A 21,129-nucleotide genomic window follows, 5' to 3' on the forward strand; every position below is an offset into this window, starting at 1 on the left:
CATGTAATGAGTAAGTAATCAGCGAGGTGATACTTTGAAAACTGTGTTGTGTTCCCCAACAGTTTTTTGCACAGTGATTCAAGCATCTACTGATGAGCTTTACTCTATCAGTTATTAATTGGTGGTTGCAAAGTAATGTTTTTGTCATTTCTTCTACCTTTATTAGCTGGCATTTGTCTGTGAAGAAGAGCCCTTCCACATTTTTTAAAGTATCCTTATGGGATTCATGGATTCCTTTTTGTTCATTATGTTATGACCCATTACTGTCTTTCTCTTTAAATTTTTTTTTTTATTTTACATTTATTTATTTTTGAGAGACAGAGAGAGACAGAGCATGAGCAGGGGAGGGACACAGAATCCACAGAGAGAGGAGACACAGAATCCAAAGCAGGTTCCAGGCTCTGAATTGTCAGTACAGAGCCCGACGCGGGGCTCGAACCCACAAACCGTGAGATCATGACCTGAACCGAAGTCAGACACTCAACCAACTGAGCCACCCAGGCGCCCCTGTCTTTTTGTTTTAACTGAGAATATTTTAAATTGAGTTATGACTTACAGTGAAATTTATATATATTAAGTATACAGTTTAATTAGTTTTCACAAATGCATATGTACATGTAACTCCCACCCTATCGAGATACAGAACGTATCCATTACCCTCCCTGCCAAATTTCCTTTGGCACCTTCCCAGGGATTCTCCCACGCCACCTCAGCAAGAAGCATTAATCTGATTTCTTCATTATTCTCTTTGATGTTTATATTATCCCAAATGTTGACAATGAAAGCCTCATCTGTTGGCTTTATGTCCATTTGACATGTCCATCGTAATCTTTGAGCACTTTCTTGGTTTCTGGCGTAAGAAGGTGTTTTGTTTTATTCTTTTTACCAGCTGAAAATATCCGATGGTATGTATACTAGTTAAATAATTTCTCCATTAGTGAGCTTTAGGTTGTTTCCTTTTTTATTTTATTACAGAAATGCCGTGGCAAACATCCTGGAACACATATGCTTGCCCCACTTTTGTGGGTATTTTTGTAGGCTGGATCCCTAGAAGTGTTATTTCTAGGTCAAAGAGTGTGCACATTTAAGTCTTTGAGTGATATTGCCAAATTCTTCCTTCCCCTCTTAAAAAGCTGTGTTAATTAAGTTTCCAGAAATAGTGCCGGTTTCCCCGCAGCCTTATCAACATTGAATTTTATCTGTCTGTGTGTGTATGGTGGTGTAGGATTTGATTTTGGACTTATTTTTGAGGAAGGTGAACATCCAAATAGGAGAGCCTCCTTTTTGGTTCCAAGCCCAATTTTCATTTATATAAAAATGAAATCTCTCCTTAAGGGAGAGGTTAAACCAAGGAGAAATTTTTGACAGAAATTCTCTGTCATTCACTGTCATCCTCACCATTACAGCCAACTTTTGGCAAATGTATTCTTACTGTTTCTAGTCTGCATTAACTGAATATGGGAGATAAAGGAAGATAGGGTGTGAGGGGCATGATGGCATTGCCCCCAAGGCTTCTGGTTTTCTTAAGCAGTCTTTATAAAATTTGGTCCAGAGTTACTATGGATTTCTATCTTTAAATAGCCATTGGTACTGGATTTTTATTTTGCAACGAACCTTGATGATTCTGTATTTGGGATAGCAGGTTTATTATAATGTGTATGTGTGTGATATCACTTTGATGCCAGCTAGTAAACAAAATCTTTCCATTTTTGTTTTATTTTAAATAGTGAACCTTAGGTTAACCACTTTGTAGATGATTTGGACTTTTTTTTTTTCAAGTTGAAGAAATTGTTTGAGAGCTGTTGTCTCTGCTACAGTTACTTGTGTTGATTATCTTCATAGGTATTTGAAGCAGTGATTTCATGGATCAATTATGAGAAGGAAACCCGTTTAGAGCACATGGCAAAACTGATGGAACATGTCCGTCTCCCTCTCTTACCTAGGGATTACCTGGTCCAGGTGAGTGATGTGTGAAGCACCACATGCTTTCCTTCAGTGGGCAACCCTGGATGTATGGGGTGGTTGGAGAGTTTATGGGTATTTTACACAGGCTGAAGGCACCAACCCACTGGCTTAAGTGTGAGACATGGTAATGTAAAGGTTTTTTTTGTTTTTAATTTTTATTATTGAGGTATATAGTTGACATACAGTGTTATATTAGATGGTAGTGTCAGGTCTAAAAGCGTAAGTTTGAGAATAAGACACTTAGGTTTTAGTTCTTGCTCTACTAGTTGTTAGCTTTGTGTTTTTATTTTACCTCTTCAAGTCATAGTTTCTTCTTTGCTGGAAGGGATATTATGGTAGAGCCCAGCAGGATTATTGTGAGGACCAAAGGAGTTGTAAATATGTAAGTCAGGTGTTTAGCATGGAGCTGGTCCTAAAAAATGTTCACTAGAAGTTAGTTGCTTTTATTGTAGAGGACCTAAGCAAGAAGGGTCATTTCCACAATGTTTCTGTATTCTCTTTGCCTTCATGTTAGGCAAGTTGGAGCCCAATTCAGGACTGTAAAAACCGACCTTTCACAGGTACCTAGGATACGTGTTGCTTTGACTTCCTCTAAGATGAAAGAAAAATTAAGAATGATGGGGTGCCCCTACGGTGCCACATATTTTCTTATTTAATCCTTATAACAACCCTGTGAGGCAAAGATAGATAACCCTCTTTTTACAATTTTGGGCCTTGAGGTTTATAGAGGTTTAGATTTATTGGGGAATAGGTGGCAGGGTCAGGATTCAAATCCAAGTCAGTCGGCCCCGAAGCACCTGCCTTCCACTATGCAGGCTGCCCCCTTTAATACTCTCTGTTCTTGGGGCGCCTGGGTGGCTTGGTCGGTTAAGCGTCCGACTTCGGCTCAGGTCACGATCTCGTGGTCCGTGAGTTCGAGCCCCGCGTCGGGCTCTGTGCGGACAGCTCAGAGCCTGGAGCCTGTTTCAGATTCTGTGTCTCCCTCTCTCTGTGACCCTCCCCCGTTCATGCTCTGTCTCTCTCTGTCTCAAAAATAAATAAACGTTAAAAAAAAATTTTTAATACTCTCTGTTCTGTTTATCCATTGGCATTAGATACACTTATAAGTGGGCAAAGAGTAAAACTTAAATATATGAGCAAAACAAAACACCGAGGCAGTAGGCCAGCCCTCATCTCTTTCCAGAAGTTTCTGGAGGGAATGGAAGGTGTGAAGCAAGGATAAGAGAGGAGGCTCAGCATCCCAGCAGCCTAGCTCTGTCACTTCCCAGCCATCTAACAGTAGGCAAGTACTCAACCTTTTTTTTTCTTTAAGTTTAGTTATCTATTTTTTGAGAGAGCACAAGTAAGGGAGAGGCAGAAAGAAGGAGAGACAGAATCCAAAGCTGGCTCTGCATCATCAGCCCAGAGCCCAGTGCTGCACTCGAACTTAGGAACTGTGAGATCATGACCTCAGTTGAGACCAAGAGTCAGATGCTTAACTTACTGAGCCAGCGCAGAGCCCCACGCAGGGCTCCAACTTACAAAACCATGAGTTCACGACCTGAGCTGAAACCAGGAGTCAGACACTTACCCGACTTGAGCCACCGAGGTGCCCCAGTACTCAACCTTTCTAAACCTCAGTCTTCCCATCTGATAAAAATAGCACCTGTCCTTATAGGATTGTTTGGGGGTATAATGAGATAATCCATATAAAGGCTGCATCTCTATGTGAGCGAATGCTAGCTGGTGCTACAGCTGTTTTGACGGTCATGGATGCTCTTGGGAATAGCGGGAGAAGTTTCTATCCTCAAAAGCCCTTGTAAAGTCCTCAGCTCGTGACCCTGTTGACCACAGGTCGAAGGGGTCAGTGAAATGTTCTGTGAATCTCTGAACCTCAGTCCTTCTCAGGTGCTGAGGCATATACTTGCCAGCCCTTATGTGTGCCCTGCATTTTATACTTTGGATGGTACTACTGCCCCTTGGTGGCAGCATATCCTTCTTGAAAAAAAGGTTCCCCTAAGCAGAGGGACTGAAGGGGCCTGAGATCCCAGTCTCAGAATCCAACCTCCTACTGTACTGTGGGAAACTGACCAAAGGTAGACATGGACATCTGGCCTCCAGCACAGGCTCACTTCCACAAGAAGGGCTATCTGTGGACCTGGGTTCCAGGGAAAATTAAAGAGGCCTTTGAGACCCCTGGTCACAACCTCAATCCGGTGTCCACAACTCAAACTTAAAGATGTTAGAAAATAGTTCTTGGGTCATTATGGCAAAGTAGGGATTAGATCTGGAGAGGAAGGGGGTCAGAGGCAATGGGCATGAGCACTGTTGTGTGAGAATCCCCCTGCTGCTTTTAAAGGACTGTCTTTAGAACACCTCTGGAAGAGGTTGTCTCAGTAAACCTCAGTTGACCTTGAAACTTTGAAATAGTATAACCCTCTGGGGTTGGCTGATCTTGGTGGGGGAGGACATAGGAAAGTCTTGGGCAGACCTGCACCAACAGTGACTTCTGGGGAAGGTGGTTTTGTTTGTTTGTTTTTGATAGCTAACATTTATTAGTCTTTATTAAATACTTTGAAATATTGTAGAGTGTAATGTTATATCTTAAAACTTTTTAGTTGTGATTATATATGTGTGTGTGTGTGTGTGTGTGTGTGTGTGTGTGTGTAAAACATAAACTTCATCATTTTGACCAGTTGTAAGTGTACACTTCAGTGTGTTAATTGTATTCACCATGCTGTACAACCATCACATACCCATCCTTAAAACTTTCATATCACCCCATATTGAAACTCTGTATGGTGAAGCATTAAATCTCTGGGAGAACTTCTCATTCAAGCTGAATGCACCTTTGGGAGAAGTAGCTGTTTATGCATTTCACCTTCCTTCTGAGATTTGTAAGAGATCTTCTCTCTTACTTTTTAATTTTTTTAACCGATCCTAAAAGCTTATGACTTGTCCCAACTTGGGTCAGTCCCTTAGTGTGGGTGGGGGGGATTAGGGAAACCTTCCCCCAAAATGGAGTGTTCCTGGGGATCACTTCTGGGGAAGGAGGTGCCCATTGGTGAGAGAGGCCCTGTCATACCAGTCCTTCTTTTCCTGCCAGCTCCAATGCTACCCATTAGGTGATGGCCTGGTCACATTTCCATTGATAGCTACAGGTGAGACTCAGTCAGCCCTTGTGCATGACCAGCTTGAGGGCTGAGATAATTGAGAGGGGGAGGCCATTCTCTTTCTTTGACTGGACTTGAGTGCCTCAGGGTCAGAACCCATTTCTTGTTCATCTTTTTCTTCCTGGAGTCCAGCACTGGGCTATCCGACAATGAGACGTTCCATCATTGTTAGCTATTGAATCGAATTGATCTCTCCTGATACCACCTAAATACTCCAGCAAAGAAAACACGAAGTGGCCTCTGAAGACCATACTACCCCTTACAGATAAGCCACAAGCAATTGAGCCAGGCCACAGGACAGAGATTTGAGAATTGAGCACTTGCATGGTTTCACCCTTGGTGTTGCTCACGAAATATTTAGGCTTATACTTGCTGAGCATCTGCTTTGGGACATCGCTTTGGAGTATGTGCAGAAGCCATAGTTCCAGCTTGGATAGGGTCCAAGATGAGGTCTGTAGGTGGGACTTTGGTGCAGGACATTCTTTGTCCTCTAATATCACCATTCTTTATAGAGCACCTCACTGGCCAGTTTTGTCCCTGCAGCTTTCACTGTAAGAAAATGAATAGGAGTTTTTCTTGACTGTCACTTTGTCATACTCCATGCTGCCAAACGTTGACCAATGGATTCTGCTCTCTTCCTTATTCCCTCTCTCTCCTCTCAAATGTCTGACCATTTGCCCTAAACATTATAAAGCATTCATATTAGGAGGAATGTGGGATGAAGCCTTCAGCACAGCTAATTGTCTTTGTTTTGCATAATTCCATTTAAGCCTGCAAACTAACATAACAAACACAACCACTGAGGTTGTATGTCTTTCTGTTTGATGCCAGAACTTAATAACTTCACCCCACTGTGTTCTTGAAATGCAGGAGGTGGGCACTAAGTTGTAAGTATGTGGTCTTTCTCTTGGGGCTGAGATGATGTGGTGGGTGAATAAAAGAGTGTGGGAATACAAGAATGACTCAGGAGACAGTGTGGGAAATGCAGCTGAAGTCTGCTCTTGGATCACCTGTGGGTTATTACCTCCAGACGGTTGAAGAAGAAGCTTTGATAAAGAATAACAACACCTGTAAGGACTTCCTCATCGAGGCCATGAAATACCACCTGCTCCCTCTGGATCAGAGGCTCTTGATTAAGAACCCAAGGACCAAGCCCAGGACTCCAGTCAGCCTGCCCAAGGTAAGCCCCAGCCCAGTCGGTGCCAGCTGTCAGGGCTGTGTTCTGGGAAAGTGGCCTTCCATTGCTGGCTCCAAGTCTTTCCTCACCTGTGGCTGCCTTGCTTCTTGGTTGCATTTACCAGCTAAGAGATGGAGTCTCCTGGTTCATTTTGAATCTGCTGGTACCTCTCTCTTGCAGGGTCTTCCTGTCCTAAGAATTTCAAGGTAACCTCCAGAGGCACCAGAGAGTTTTGAGAATAACTCCTTCGTCCCCTCTCCTTATTTGGTCTGGGTTCTATTTGTGTTGGAAGCAGAGGAATGGCTTTGTGTTTCTTGACTTAGTGATTTCTAGGCCATTATTTGAATTTGAATGGTCCTAGTCTGGCTCTTTTCTCTCACCACAGAGCCCTACAGAACAGTTAGGGCTGCCAGACCGGGTATTGGCTGCTTTGGTTCCTTGCAAGGCCCTGCCTCTCTGGTCCTCAGGTCTTTCATCTACAGAATGAAAGGTCCTGCACTGGCTGGTGTCTAAAGTCCATTCCAGGTTGGCCTTCCAGTAGGCCGTCTAGGATCCTAATATGCTGACGTCTCAGGAAAGGTCCCAGCCAACCCAGGAGGAAAGGTGAGCAGAGAGGAGTGAGTTGTGTTGACTCAGCTACCGCACAGCCGGCAGCCCCAGGGCATTGTGTAGACCTTTGCTTTGTCCTCCTCCTCCTCCTCTTTCTGTCTGGCTGCTCTACTCCTTGTCTGCTGCTTCCAGGAAGGGTTTCAGAGTGCTGGAGAAGCATGTTGTCCAAGACCAGATGTTGAGATTCTCCAGGGTCTGTGCTTCCTCTCCACTCTGTGTTGTGACCCTGGGTGATGGAGAGTTTAGTGGGTGCAGTGTGGATGAAGGTTATAAATCTCCCAGATAATAATATGACTCACTGGCATTTGCTGAGTGCTGCTTCAGGGGCAAACAGTAAGCTTAAAGGTATCACAGCAGAGCTTTCTTAATCCCCTCAATAGCCCTGTACGGTAGAGGCAGGTATCCTAGCTGTACACAGAGGAAACGGAAGGTCAGAGAGATTAAGTGACTTGCCCAAGGTCAACACAGCCAGTGTAGTAGAGCCAGTGTTTGAATGGTGTCTTTCTCACCCTCCAAACCTGTTCTGTGAACCCACACCATCCTGCACCTGGCTTCATCTTTGTAAACCTGAGTGTATGTACCTACTTGTCAGCTTCCTATTGCCCAGTGCATGTTAGAAGGTGCAGCCACCAGGCAAGGGCCTTGGTCTGGCTGGCCATTTGTCTTCCTGCGTGTTGATGCTTTGGTTTCATTTTATTGAAATATTGCACTGAAATGACTTCATATTTTTCAAAATGAAAATAACTTTGCTTTCTTCAATTATAGAAATATATGGTCATTGCAGACTGTTAAAAGGCTACTACATTTTTGAAATAAAGTAAAAATCACCTGAAATTCCTCCACCCAGGGGCAGTCACTGCTGTTACCTTGGTGAATTTTCTCCCAGACATATCTCTGTGCACCTAGTCACAAATAGATAAAAAATGTATACTTTCAGATAAATGGAATCTTGTTCCACAGATTATCATTTTTTTTTTTTCAACGTTTTTTTAATTTATTTTTGGGACAGAGAGAGACAAAGCATGAACGGGGCAGGGGCAGAGAGAGAGGGAGACACAGAATCGGAAACAGGCTCCAGGCTCCGAGCCATCAGCCCAGAGCCTGACGCGGGGCTCGAACTCACGGACCGCGAGATCGTGACCTGGCTGAAGTCGGACACTTAACCGACTGCGCCACCCAGGCGCCCCCACAGATTATCATTTTTATCTCCCTACTCAACAGACTACTTTCATCATTATCAGTATAGGTGAAACCAGCATTAAATTATAATAGGTACATGGAATTTAATTATGTTTATGTACCATTACTTATTTAACTGTCCTCTATTGATGGACCTTTTTATCATCTCCATTTTTTTTTTATATTACAAACATTTCTATGTAATTTATGACCTCTTGTTTTAGTTTGCATTTCTTGTAAGTGAGACTCTAATGTTGGTTTCATACGATTATGGCTTTTGTATTTCTTTTTTAGGGGAATTTTCTGTTCATGTACTTTGCCCATTTTTCTATTGGACTGTATGTTTTTAATTAATGGTGTTTTTTTTTAATGTTAATTTATTTTGAAAGGGAGACAGAGAGTGCAATGAGCAGAGGAGGCAGAGAGAGAGAGAGAGAGAGAGAGAGAGAGAGAGAGAGAGAGAAAGTCCCAAGCAGGCTCTGTGCTATCAGCACAGAGCCCAGCGTGGGGCTTGATCTCAGGAACCATGAAATCATGACCTGAACCAAAACCAAGAGTTGGACACTTAACTGAATGAGCCACCCAAGGGCTCCTATTAATGGTTTTTAAGGGCTGTTTTTAATTTAAAGGGATTAGGCTTTCATGTGTATTTCACATATTTTTTTCTTAGTTTGCAGTTTGCCTTTAAACTTAATTATAGCATTTTTTTGAATCCCCCAAAACAGTTTTAAGTAGTTAAATTGTTATGTCTTTTGCTTTATAGCTTAGGTTTTACATCCTGCTTAGAAATGTTTTCTATACTCTCAGATTAAAGAAAAAAAGGCTCTCATGTTTTCTCAAGTACTTTAACGATTTCTGTTTTACATTTGAATCTTTGATGCACTTAGAATTTATTTTAGTATAAGGAGAGAGGGTAGGAATCCAGCTTTATTCCTATTGCAAATGATGAGCCAGTTGTGCCAAAGTTGTTTTATTGAATAATCTCCCTTTCCCCCCATCAATCTGAATACCACCTTCATTATGATCTAAATTTACATAAGCTTGTCTATTGAGGTCTTGAGGTTATTGATTCTAAGATGGACTATTGTTTTACATGGAGGAGGCTTTCTGCATCCTGGGTTCCCAGCTGGCATTGTTGCATGTCTTTGTGGCTTTTCTCCTTGGAAAAGGAGGTTCTTATCCTATATGTTAACAAGTTACCAACATCTTTTGCTGGGGAGTGTGTTCTGGAACTAAGGCAATGGTGCAGAACTGGCCCAGTTTCTTTGTGTGGAAACCATACGTAGTTACCTTTCCTTTTCTAGACTCCACATCGAGTTTTTACCACACACACCCACAAGAAGACAGTTTTAAAAATCAAAGCCAAGTTTGTGTCTGAGTCCAAACTCCGCCTGCTGAGACCACCCCTCCCTTTTGACATAACGAATCTGTAATTGGTAACAGTCCACCCCTTTTTAATGAGACCACGGTTGTCCCACTGTCCTCTCTACTCCTTAGGAAACACTCTTTTCAGAATGAAAATGTTTAGATTCTTGAGCACATAGAGTTCTGTGGGGAGCTAGAATCAAGACTTCTTGTGAATCTGTTGAAGGAATTTTAAAAAAGACATTGCTGCTCTTAGCTTCATTGTTCCCCTAACTTTAATCCTTGAATGATTTAAGGTTACATTGTCCAACCTGCTTCTCAAACTCTACTCTGTCACCATTGTTTGGACACTTAAATTAGTGAGGGGAACCCCACTGTAAGTTTGAGGAGTGGGGTATGCTGAGGGAAACTATCACTTTGAGGATTATCAGAGGTAATTATCTCATTAAATCATCACAATATTAGGGCTGCACTATTGATATCCCTCCTTTACTGAGTTTACTCAGAGAGGTTAAGTAACTTGCCCAGTTACACAGCTAGTAAGTGCAGAGCTGGGGTTTGAACCAAGGTCTGTTCCACTCCAAAGTCTATGCTTGTTCTTTTATACTAGATTGCCTCCCAGAGACAGGTTTTCAGCTTTTGGTGACAAATGAAATTTTGTCTTGTCTTTTCTTTTCTTTCTTTATTATGTTTTTAGAATACCAAATCTCCTTTAATTAAAGTCTTATACCATCCCACTCATCTTATTAAGAGATGCATTTCCAATACATTTACTACTTTTTATTTTCAAATTAAGACTTTATATTTTTAGAGCTATTTTAGGTTCACAACAAAATTGAGGGTAAGGTACAGCAATTTTCCATATACCTTCTGCCCCTACACATGCATAGTTTCCTCCATCATCAACATCCCAGATTGTTTTCTTTTAAATTCAGTTTTACAGAGGTATTACAAATTATACACAATAAAATTCACTAGGGAGACAATTTGATGAATTTTGAGAAATGCATGTAGTCATTCACTAACATCCTAATCAAAATATGGAATATTTTAAGCACTCCACAAAGTTTCTTTCTGCTGCTCTCTAGTCAAGTCCCTTCTTGTACCCCCCCCCCCCCCAGGCCTTGGCAACTAATGATGTGATTTCTGTCCCTCTAGCTTTGTCTTTTCTAGAATGTTATATAAATGACATCATGACATATGTAGCCTTTTGAGCTTTCCTTCTTTATCTTAGCATAATGCTTTTAAGATTTATCCACACTGTCGCATGTATAAAGAGTTTGTTCCTTTTTATTGCTGAGTAATATTCTATCACATGGACGTCCTATAATTTGTTTATCCATTCACCATTTGATGGACATTTGGATGTCTACTTTTGGCTTTTACAAATAAAGCTATTTGAACATTCACTTACAGATCCTTGTTTGGACTTACATTTTAATTTCTCTTGGGTAAATACCTAGGAATAGGATTGCTGGTAAGTATATGTTTAAATTGATAAGAAATTGCTTATATTTAAATTTACAAGAAACTGTTTCTCAAGACATTCAAGACAACTGTTTTTCAAGCTGTACCATTATGCATTCCCATCTGCAAGGTACGAGAGTTCCAGTTACTCCACAGTACTTAATGCTACTTATTATCTGTTTTAAACCATTTTAGCCACTGTAGTAGGTATGTGTGGTTTTAATTTGAATTTCTCTGAGGACTACTGATGTTGAGCATCTTTTCATGTGTTTATTTGCCGTCTATATATCTTCACTGGTGAAGTCTATTCAAATTTTTTCCCCTTTAAAAGAATTGGGTTATTTTATTCTTATTGAGTTGTAAGAATCCTGTATATATTGTGGATATGTCTTTTATCAAATCTATATTTTGCAAGTATTTTCTCCCAAACTATGCTTTGTCTTTTTTATTTTCTTAGCAGTATCTTTGGGAGAGTAGAAGTTTTAAATTTTGTGAAATTTTTTTCTGTTAAGATTCATGTATTTTGTTTTATCTAAAAAAAAATCTTTGCATAATCTATAATCACAAAGATTTTCTCCTATGATTTTTTTCCTAGAAATTTTAATGTTTTAGGTTTTACATTTAGGTCTACGATCTATTTTGAGATTGCTTTTTAATATGGTGTGTGAGATAAGGGTCAAGGTTCATTTATTTGTACATGAATATCCACAGCATTTATTGGAAATATTCTCTTTTATCCATTGAGTAGGTTTGACATCTCTGTTGTAAATAATTGGCTATTTGTGTGTTGGTGTATATCTGGACCCTATTCTGTTCCTGTTATCTGTTTATCTGTTTTTACACCGATACCATGTTGCCTTGACCACTAACTTAGTAGTAAGTCTTGGAATCAGGTAGTGTGAGTCCTCCAGTTTTGTTTTTCAAAGTTGTGTTGTCTATTCTAGGTCCTTTGCATGTTCATTTATCATTTAGAATCAGCTTGACTGTTTCTACAAAAAAGACTTTGATAAAGATTGTGCTAAATTTTTAGAATCAATTAGGGGGAATTCACATATTAACAATAAAGTAGTTCTCTCTTATCCCTGGGGGATACATTCCAAGTCCCTCCATGCATGGCTGAATCTGCAGATCAGATTATACCGAACCCTATATATACTATTTTCTTCCTATAGATACACACTTGCAATAAAGTTTAATTTACAAATTAGGCACAGTAAGAGATTAACAGCAATAACTAGTGGTAAAATAGAAAAATGGTAACAATATCCTGTAATAAAAGTTATATAAATGTGGTTTCTTTGTCTCTCAAAATATCTTAATGTACTGACTCACCCTTCCTCTTGTGATGATGAGGGATGATAAAATGCCTACAAGATGAGATGAAGGGAGGGGAGTGATGTAGGCTACTATTGACCTTCTGACTATACATCTGAAGGAGGATCGTCTGCTTCTGGACCAAGGTTGATCATAGGTAACAAACTGCAGAAAGCAAAACTGTAGATGGTGGGAGAAGACTACTGTACTAAATCTTCTGACCCATGAACACAGTATATATCTCCACTTATTTTTGTCTTCTTAAACGTTAAAAAATTTTTTTTTATTTATTTTTGAGAGACAGAGAGAGACAGAACATGAGCATGGGAGGGGCAGAGAGAGGGGGAGACACAGAATCTGAAGCAGGCTCCAGGCTCTGAGCTGTTAGCATAGAGCCCGACATGGGGCTGGAACCCACAAAATGCAAGATCATGACCCAAGCTGAAGTTGGACGCCCAACCTCCTGAGCCACCCAAGTGCCCCTACTTTTGTCTTCTTTAATTTCTCTTAGCAACATTTTGTAGTTCTCAATGTATGATTCTTACAGATCTTTTGTCAGATTTATTCCTAGATATTTCATAGTTTTTGATGCTCTTATAAATGTTTTTTTAAGTCTAATTTCTAACAGTTTATTGCTACTATATAGAAATACAATTGATGAGAAAGGTTATTTAATGGAGGAGAGGTCCTTCATTGGCTTCTGAAAAACAGGGGCAGTAATTCCAGAAGAAAACCATGTTCCCTGGGTTCACACTTTAGGGAGGTATTCAGGGTTCTCTTTAAGAGTGTTACTACTTCATGAAACTATAGGTACCATGATAGCCTGTGTTATTTATCTCTGTTCTTGGCACATAGCCTGGAGTCTAACAAAGGGTGGACAATAGTAAAACGTTTCATGAATGAAAGATACATATGTGTGTGTGTGTGTGTGTGTGTATACATATATATAAAAGATTGTATTTTTAATTTTTTGAAGTTTATTTATTTTGAGAGAGAGAGAGAACAGAAAAGTAAGTGCATGTGAGTGGGGAAGGGGCAAAGAGAGACAGAGAGGGAGAATCCCAAGTAGGCTCCACACTCAGTGCAGAGCCAAGTGTGGGGCCCAATCCCATGACCGTGAAATCACGACCTAAGCCAGTATCAAGAGTCAGATGCATGGGATGTCTGGATGGTTCAGTTGGTTAAGTGTTTGACCTTGGCTGAGGTCATGATCTCTCAATCCATGAGTTCGAGCCCTGCATCAGGCTGTCTGCTGACAGCTTAGGATTCTGTGTCTCTCTCTCTTTCTGTTCCTCCTCTGCTCACATGGTCTTTCTCTCTCTCTCAAAAATAAATAAACATTAAAAAAAAAAAGAGTCAGATGCTTAACTGATTGAGCCACCCCAGTGTCCCAGGTTTTATTTTAGAGTAATCCCTACACCCAGCTTGGGGCTCGAACTTACAACCCTGAGATCAAGAGTTGCACACTCTACTGATTAAGCCAGAAAGGCACCCTGAAGGAGGTATATTTTTTAAAGAAATAACCTCATGGAGATTTAGTATTGACCATTTCTATCAACCCTAGTTGTTTTCCAATACTGTCCACATCCATACATGTGTTTTTGCATGAATGCAGTGAGGATTTATCCCCTGCTTCATATTCTCCTTTGATCACTAATGAGATTGACTCTAGGACATGTGGTTCAGCCCACAGGTCCAGTATTGAATGAATCTGGTTGTTGTTCTGGGGGTTTAGATAGGTTTTGAAGTATTGAGATAAAAAATAGCACCAGTAATAAACTAATAAACCATCATGCATGCATTAACTCATTAATTTATTAATTCACTCATTCAACACACTTGCATTGAGAAGTCACTAACTGCCAGGCACAGGGCTTGGTGCTAGAGCCACAAAGCCTCAGATGAATTGGTCCCTTCCTCATAGTGCTCCATATTCAGGGGAAGGGAGACAGATGTAAAAAGACAATTACAATGGACCATGTAAGTGCCACACTGGAGGTATGGGTAGGACAGTCTGGGAGCATGGAGAGGGGTGAGGGATTAGGGAAAACTTTCTTCAGGAGCTGACCCCTGAGCTGACCCCAAGTCAAATGGATATCGTCTGTGAGAGGGAACATCCAGAAATTGGTTTAAATAACTGCAGGAGAAGACTGGCCCCCAGCCTCCGATGTGTTTTGTCCTTCCCTGGGTCATTGTCCTTATCACCAAAGGCATTCATGATGACACAAGAATGATTGTATACATACACTTTCCTTATGTTTCAGGCAAAGCACTTTATGTACAGTATATTATCCTCATAACAACCCTGGAAGTTCTAATGTTGGAGAAGACTCCATGTTGGAGATTCAGTGAGATTGAATGACCCCAGGGTTTCACAGCCAAGTGGCAGCATGAAGGTTTGGATCTGGGTCTGGCCGACTCAAAACCTGTACTTTTTGACCAGTGTACAATACTAACTCCACAGTGATGATAATAGGAGATAATGATAACTTCCCTAATGTGAGCACTCAGAATGTGCCAATCACTGGGCTAAGTGATGTACATTTATTGTCTCCTAGGATTTACATCTTAATTATCCCCATTTTACACATGAGAAATTAGATTTTGGGTTATGTCACCTACTCATTATGTACTAAGTTATCCATTTCTGTGTTACAAATTACCTAATCTTGGTGGCTTAACACAATAAAGGTTTATTATCTTAATGTTTCCGTGAGCAGGAGTTCCAGAGTGTCTCTGCTGGGTCATCCTGGCCCAGGGCCTCTTGTAAATTTGTAGTTGAGCTCTCAGTTAGGGCTGCAGCCATCTCCAGGCTTATTTGGCAGGGGGAAGGTTGCAGTGTGGGGGGATCTGATTCTAAGCTCACTGTCATGGTGAGTTTCTTTCATCAGGCAAGAAGCTTCTACAAGTTTCTACAAGCTTCCTTACCCTCTCAGCCTCTCCCTAAGTTGCCCAAGTGTCCTCATGATATGGCAACTAGTTTCCCCCAGGGTGAGTGATTCTACAGCAAGACAATGAGAGAACATGCTCAAGACAGAAACTCTAGTCTTTTTATAACCTGTTCTCCAAATGATATCCCATCACTTTGGCTGTATTTTATCTGCTGGGTGCAGGTCAGTAAGTCCAGCCCACACTCAAGGGAAGGGGAATCAAATACCATCTCTTGAATGAAGGACTATTAAATAATGTGTTACACACCTTTAAATCCCAGCTAGCAAATAGTAGACCTGAGATTCAAACGCAGGATGATTGGTACTAGACCCTGTGCTTTTAACTGTTCTATTATATGGCTTCCATATTTCATAAAAGCATTTTTGCTGGGTACTGTGTGGAAAGAAACTCGAGATAGAAATATGTAAGTGGCCAAATAAGTGGAGGAAGAAAAATAAGGAGATAATTGGACTACAGGAACAGCTGCAGGAATTGCAAGGGCAGGCTGGTCTGGGCTTTCATGAATTCAGTCCAGATAGGCTTCCTGACAGAGCAGTCTTTGAGAAACAAGGTGGTAGAGAGAGATTTGCCCTGTTTTCATCAGTTCTCAACAGCAAACCTGTTTGCCAGTCAAGCTCCCTCCCTGAAAGAAATAGGGCTCTGCCTTGAGATAGCTGTAGAGGCGAATGAGGGTGTTTTTTTCCTGGGCCACATATGCACAAATCATACTGACACATTCAAGCTGGAACAGCTAATAGCATCATCTGGGCTCCCACACATGCACCGCCCAGTCCTTCCCCAAGGCTGGGTTGCCATGGACAACCAGAGGCTGTCTCCCAGTTGCTCAAAACACTCCTACGTTACCCTGTTCCACAGATGGCAGCAGAGAAATGAGGTCCCAGCAAGATGTAAATGAGCCTTTGGAGATGTACTGAGCCTGGCACTTTGCACTGTCATTTCAGTTCAAGTGACATCTCTATTCAGCAATTTTAAAATGACACCGAAAAGCCATTTGGGCCAGAAGTAGGCAGCTTCCTCCCTAGTTGGGCTGTCCGGTAGATGGTGTTGGAGACAAGGCTATTGGCAGGGTGGGTAGGATGACTTCTCACCTGGGCCAGGCTCCTGGATCGGCACTGCTCCTTTTCCATCTTGATCCTTCAGATGGACCCAGGCCACACCTAGAAAACACCCTGGGGCCCTCAAAAAGTCCCACCATCACCCTGGAATTAGTGGTGTTCACTCTTCTCTTTACAGATCATGTAAGTGTCCTTTTCTACCATTTATTGGGAGTCTGTTTTTTAACAACTGTTTTAAACAATAGTAATGATGCTGGTGTTGATCAAATACTAGAAGCTAACATTTAGTATATACGATTTACCAAGCTGTGTGCTAAGTGCTTTATGACATTTAAGGCTCCTGGCCTCCACGAGAGAAACATCCTATTATGTTGATGTTACAGGTAATGGCAGTGAGGTTTGGCAAGGTTAAATGTTTTGCCCACGGTCACACAGCTATTTAGTGACTGACTGGGCTGCTATTTGAGCCCAGATGTGCCTGACTCCAAAGTCCATATTCTCACTCCTGTCTTCCCTGGGTCTTGCTGTCACATTCCTGGTTCTCCAACTCCCATTGTCTCTGCGCTTTGGCTGTCGGTCCTTGCCTAGAGCATCTGTTGCTCAGGAACCTGCGGGGACAAGTCTTCTGCCTCGACCTCAACATGCTCCTCGGAAGAATTGGTGTTAGCCCTGCGGCCCCACGCACCAGGGTAAGAGAGAGTCTCGCTTCCTGCCCTGGCCCGAGGGACCGACTGGCTGGGCCTACCTTCTGCCCAGCTCACCGGTCATGGAAGAGAGTTTGGACACACACTCCACTCTTGCCTGATGACAACAGTGTACAGAGCCCACGTTGTTCCTATCACCCTACTGGAGAGTCTGATGACTTAGAGGTTAGGATCCTGACTCACAAGTGAGCCAGAAGTCTCTGCTCTGTTCACCTGCTGTACCTCTCCCTGGCTAGTCTTGGGTACCTCCTGGTTCTCACACAGAGTGGTTGTCATACTCTGTGAGGAGTGACTAACATGTCTTCGCTGCTCTAGTCATGCTGCTAGAGTCAGAATCCTCCGTGGGAGGAGATAGTCTTACATATTTATTTAAAAACCATCTCGCTAGGCTGGGAGTGAACTTTCTTTCCTAAGGAATCATCAGGTAGTCTTTCCATGGTCTCACTAAGCTCCCTAAAATAAATGGCCATTTGGACTTTCCACAATGACAGTGTTTTCCTTGGGAGTTATCCAACAGCCATGCCGTCCATGGTTGAGTCTGGCTTACCTGTATTCTGTCAACCAGAACTCTCCATCCACCAGAACTTCTGTAGCCTTCACAACGGTGGCAGATGAGACTTGGGGTTAGGACCCTGCAGTGCCCTGCAAGACTCCCGAGTACACTGCTGTCCTTCAACATGATTACATTTTATGTGGTCTAGCATAATTGTTAGCCTGGAACCAGTTCTTTATTGTGATTCCCATATGATCCCTGGTAGATCTTCCTCAGGGTTACCTTAAAAGATACATGTTAAAAATAGCAATTGTTAAATAAGCCGATTTGCTTCAGTAATTTCTATTATAGGCCTTACAAATCTTTTGGACTTAGAGGTGTTGGAGAAAGAAAGAAATATGCCCGTTGAGCATTGTGGGGCTGAGTTTTTCTGGAAATGTAAAATAAGGGCTTGTAGGAGAGAATCGTTTAAATGTCTTCATGCCCTGACATCTTATGATCTTCCTAAGTAGCTAGAGGTTTATAATTTTAGAGATGTAATGCATGTAGACTTGGGGAATAGTCATTTTTGTCTAATTGGTTGCTAGGATCAGGTATCTATGGAAACGACCATCCATTAGTATTCAAGATAGGAAATTTATTTCTTTTACTCAGCATGATCACACAACAAGTATAGTGTTCCTTGTATGGTGGCCTCTTGCAAAGCCTGCCATAGAAATTGGCTTTCTTAGGCCTGTGAAAGAAGCCGAAAGTGCACCTCCTCCTGCCTTGAGCCATCTCTGCATTTTCAGAAACCAGTGGTCCTGTTCCACACAAGCTCATAATTACTCTTCCCAAATTATTGTATGAGGTTTAATGTTCACAGTCGTCCCTCAACAATGGCTTTATGAGCTCAAAGGGAAGTTCGTTTTGAAAACCTTGTCCTGTATTCCTGTTGTTTTTCTACTCAGGTTTTACCTTAGCATTGGAATTTTTGCGTTTGTATAGTAATGCTTCTGTGTAACTACGCCAATTCTCAAGAGACAAGTGCTCGTTTTTTCTCCAATATGAATGTACCTCCCTTCTCCTGGTGTAAGATTGTTTCTGGGGCATGGTGAGGTTCCTCGAAAGCTTTGGCTTTCTTTTTTTTTCTTTTTTTAAACAGAGAAAGCCTGATAACTTGTACAAAGAATAAACTCTCTTTCTTCTGGTGGTTGAGTGAAAAGATGGAAAAAGCTCTCTTTTTCTCTCTTTATTTATTTTTTTCTTCTCAAATTGTAATCTGGTGGCCAACATGTATTAACTCCAGCAAGTGACATTCTGGATTGTGTATTTTCTTTGATTTAACTGTGTATTTTTTTAAAATTTGGTTTCTTACGTATGCTCCTTGCCATTCATTCATTTCTTATCCCAAATAAATATCTGAGTCCTACTTTTACCTGACACCAGAAGGCCCCGAGGTTATCTTGGTGACTGAGGCAGATAGATTTTTTTCCCCGCCAAGGCTCACCATCCAGGCAGGGAGACGAGGTCACTAGGAGGTTAGAACACAGTGTGGGCCAGTTTTAATGAGAGAACACAGGGCATGTGTGATCTCAGAGAAGGGACATTAACTCATATTTGAGATCAGAGAGGTCCTTTTGAAGGAGGTGACATGTAAACTGAGACCTGAAAAATAAGCATGTGTTAGAGCAGAGGGATCAGGAATGGGGGAGAATGTTTCAAGGAGAGGGAATGGAAGGTGTTGAGGTCACTGTAAAAAGGAAATTAAAACCTGGTTTTATTCTCACCCAGTCCCCAGAACCAGATTTCATGGAAAATCGTTGCAGTATTGTGCCTTCATTTTAGCTTTACCAACTCAAAACTGGAAGGATGGTACAAGTCCTAGGCATGTTTAAGAATGCACGGCGAGTCACTGGGCCCTGGAGGAGTAAGGTGGACATTGTCTGAAGCTTGCCAAAAGGCTGTGTTCCTTAACTCCCCCTTAAACTCGTCATGGATGCCTATCTAAGCAAAGAATTACAGATGGGAAGTAATGTCAAATTCAGGTTTTCTCTGAAGAGGGCTGCTCTTGATATAGAGCAGTGGACCCTTTGAGCTGTGTCATGGAGAGTCAAATGTAGAATGTTTATTTCCAGAAGCAGTAGCAGCAACTCTAATTTTGCACTGGGTGTCTTGGGTTCCTTTGGAATGTTCCAGAAGTCAGAACTGAGTTCTGAGTTTTTGAACATTGGTTACCCACATTTGACCACAGACAGCTGTGACCACCAACATGGGCAGTGGGTGGCCTGGATGTGGAATCTTGGGACATAAATGATTGATGAGCAATAGTAGTCAGCGCTGGTTCTGCCTCCTCGTATGATAGATGCTTTGGAACAGAAGCACCAGCATCAACCAGGAACTTGTTATGCACAGTCTCTGTCCTACTCCAGACCTGCTGAATCAGCAATTCTGGCAGGGTTGAGGAGGGGGGCCTAGCATTTTGTGTTTTAACAACCCTCAAGGTGATTGAAGTTTGAGAACCACTGGAGTACATAATACAAGCTACAGGTAATGAGAATGTCCTGTGATTCCTACTGATGGGCTGCCTGTGACTCCCACACCTTCCTTGTCATGTAAGAAGGCCTCTTACAATAGCCGTGAGAGTGATGTTGTTATGGAGACAACCATGAATTTGTACCAGTTTATTAAAACATATATACGATTGTTAACTTTGCTACTTTATTTTTTAGTTATTACTAACATGTGACCAAAGTCACAATAGGGATACCACAATTAAATGCTCCAGTTCTGGGGCGCCTGGGTGGCGCAGTCGGTTAAGCGTCCGACTTCAGCCAGGTCACGATCTCATCTCGCGGTCCGTGAGTTCGAGCCCCGCGTCAGGCTCTGGGCTGATGGCTCGGAGCCTGGAGCCTGTTTCCGATTCTGTGTCTCCCTCTCTCTCTGCCCCTCCCCCGTTCATGCTCTGTCTCTCTCTGTCCCAAAAAATAAATTAAAAACGTTGAAAAAAAAATTTTTTTTTAAAAATAAATGCTCCAGTTCTAATACTATAGCTGGAGCAGTGGCTTTTTTTTTTTTTTTTTTTTTTTTTTCTTTCCTGACTATACCCCACACTAACAAATCTGTTTAAATTGTGATCCGGGAGACACATACACATGTGTATAAGCATACCAACTGTTTCATGAAATAACACCCTTCCTATATTTTCTGTGCTGCTCTATTAAAAGTATGTTGGTTGCACTCCATAAAATTCATCTCCTGACTCACCAATGAAATGTGACCTGCAGATGTAGTGAGCTGTCTTTGCGTGGACCCTGTGTCTGGAGCAGGAGAGGGGTGGGACTGCCTTCACCTCTCCATCAGGTAGACTTGGTTTTCGGTCTGTTCTTCCGCTTGCAGCTGTGTGACCTTGGGCAATTTGTTTATGTTCTCTGAGCTTTAATTTCCTTATTTGCCAATACAGAAAACATCTACTTCACAGAGTTAACATGATGAGTAAATGACCAGGCATTTCACACAGTGACCAGCAGTGGTAGCTACTACCTTACTTGTGGAGATGGTATTGTTAGCACGATTTTTCAGAACATCATCAGTTAAATACATTTCTCTGGGAACTACCTCAAAGCAGCCTTTCACAGTTTTGTCGCAGACTACAATGAATAAGTGCCCCCCTGTAGTCTGTGTATTCAGAAATATTTTTGAAGTAATTTTACCTTAA

The 21,129-nt window shown here is 41.7% G+C and overlaps 1 protein-coding gene across 11 annotated transcripts in view; it reads left to right on the forward strand.

The window, feature by feature from the left end:
* KLHL3 (kelch like family member 3) overlaps positions 1 to 21,129 on the forward strand; it is a 278,377-nt gene that overhangs the window by 240,099 nt on the left and 17,149 nt on the right. For all 11 annotated transcript variants that reach the window (XM_058735748.1, XM_058735762.1, XM_058735785.1 and 8 more), the window contains 2 exons: positions 1,843 to 1,959; positions 6,148 to 6,297. In XM_058735748.1, the coding sequence (XP_058591731.1) occupies positions 1,843 to 1,959; positions 6,148 to 6,297 (267 nt within the window). The remainder of the gene's footprint in view (positions 1 to 1,842; positions 1,960 to 6,147; positions 6,298 to 21,129) is intronic.

Source organism: Neofelis nebulosa, chromosome 1 (genome assembly GCF_028018385.1).
Source record: "Neofelis nebulosa isolate mNeoNeb1 chromosome 1, mNeoNeb1.pri, whole genome shotgun sequence".
NCBI lineage: Eukaryota > Metazoa > Chordata > Mammalia > Carnivora > Felidae > Neofelis > Neofelis nebulosa.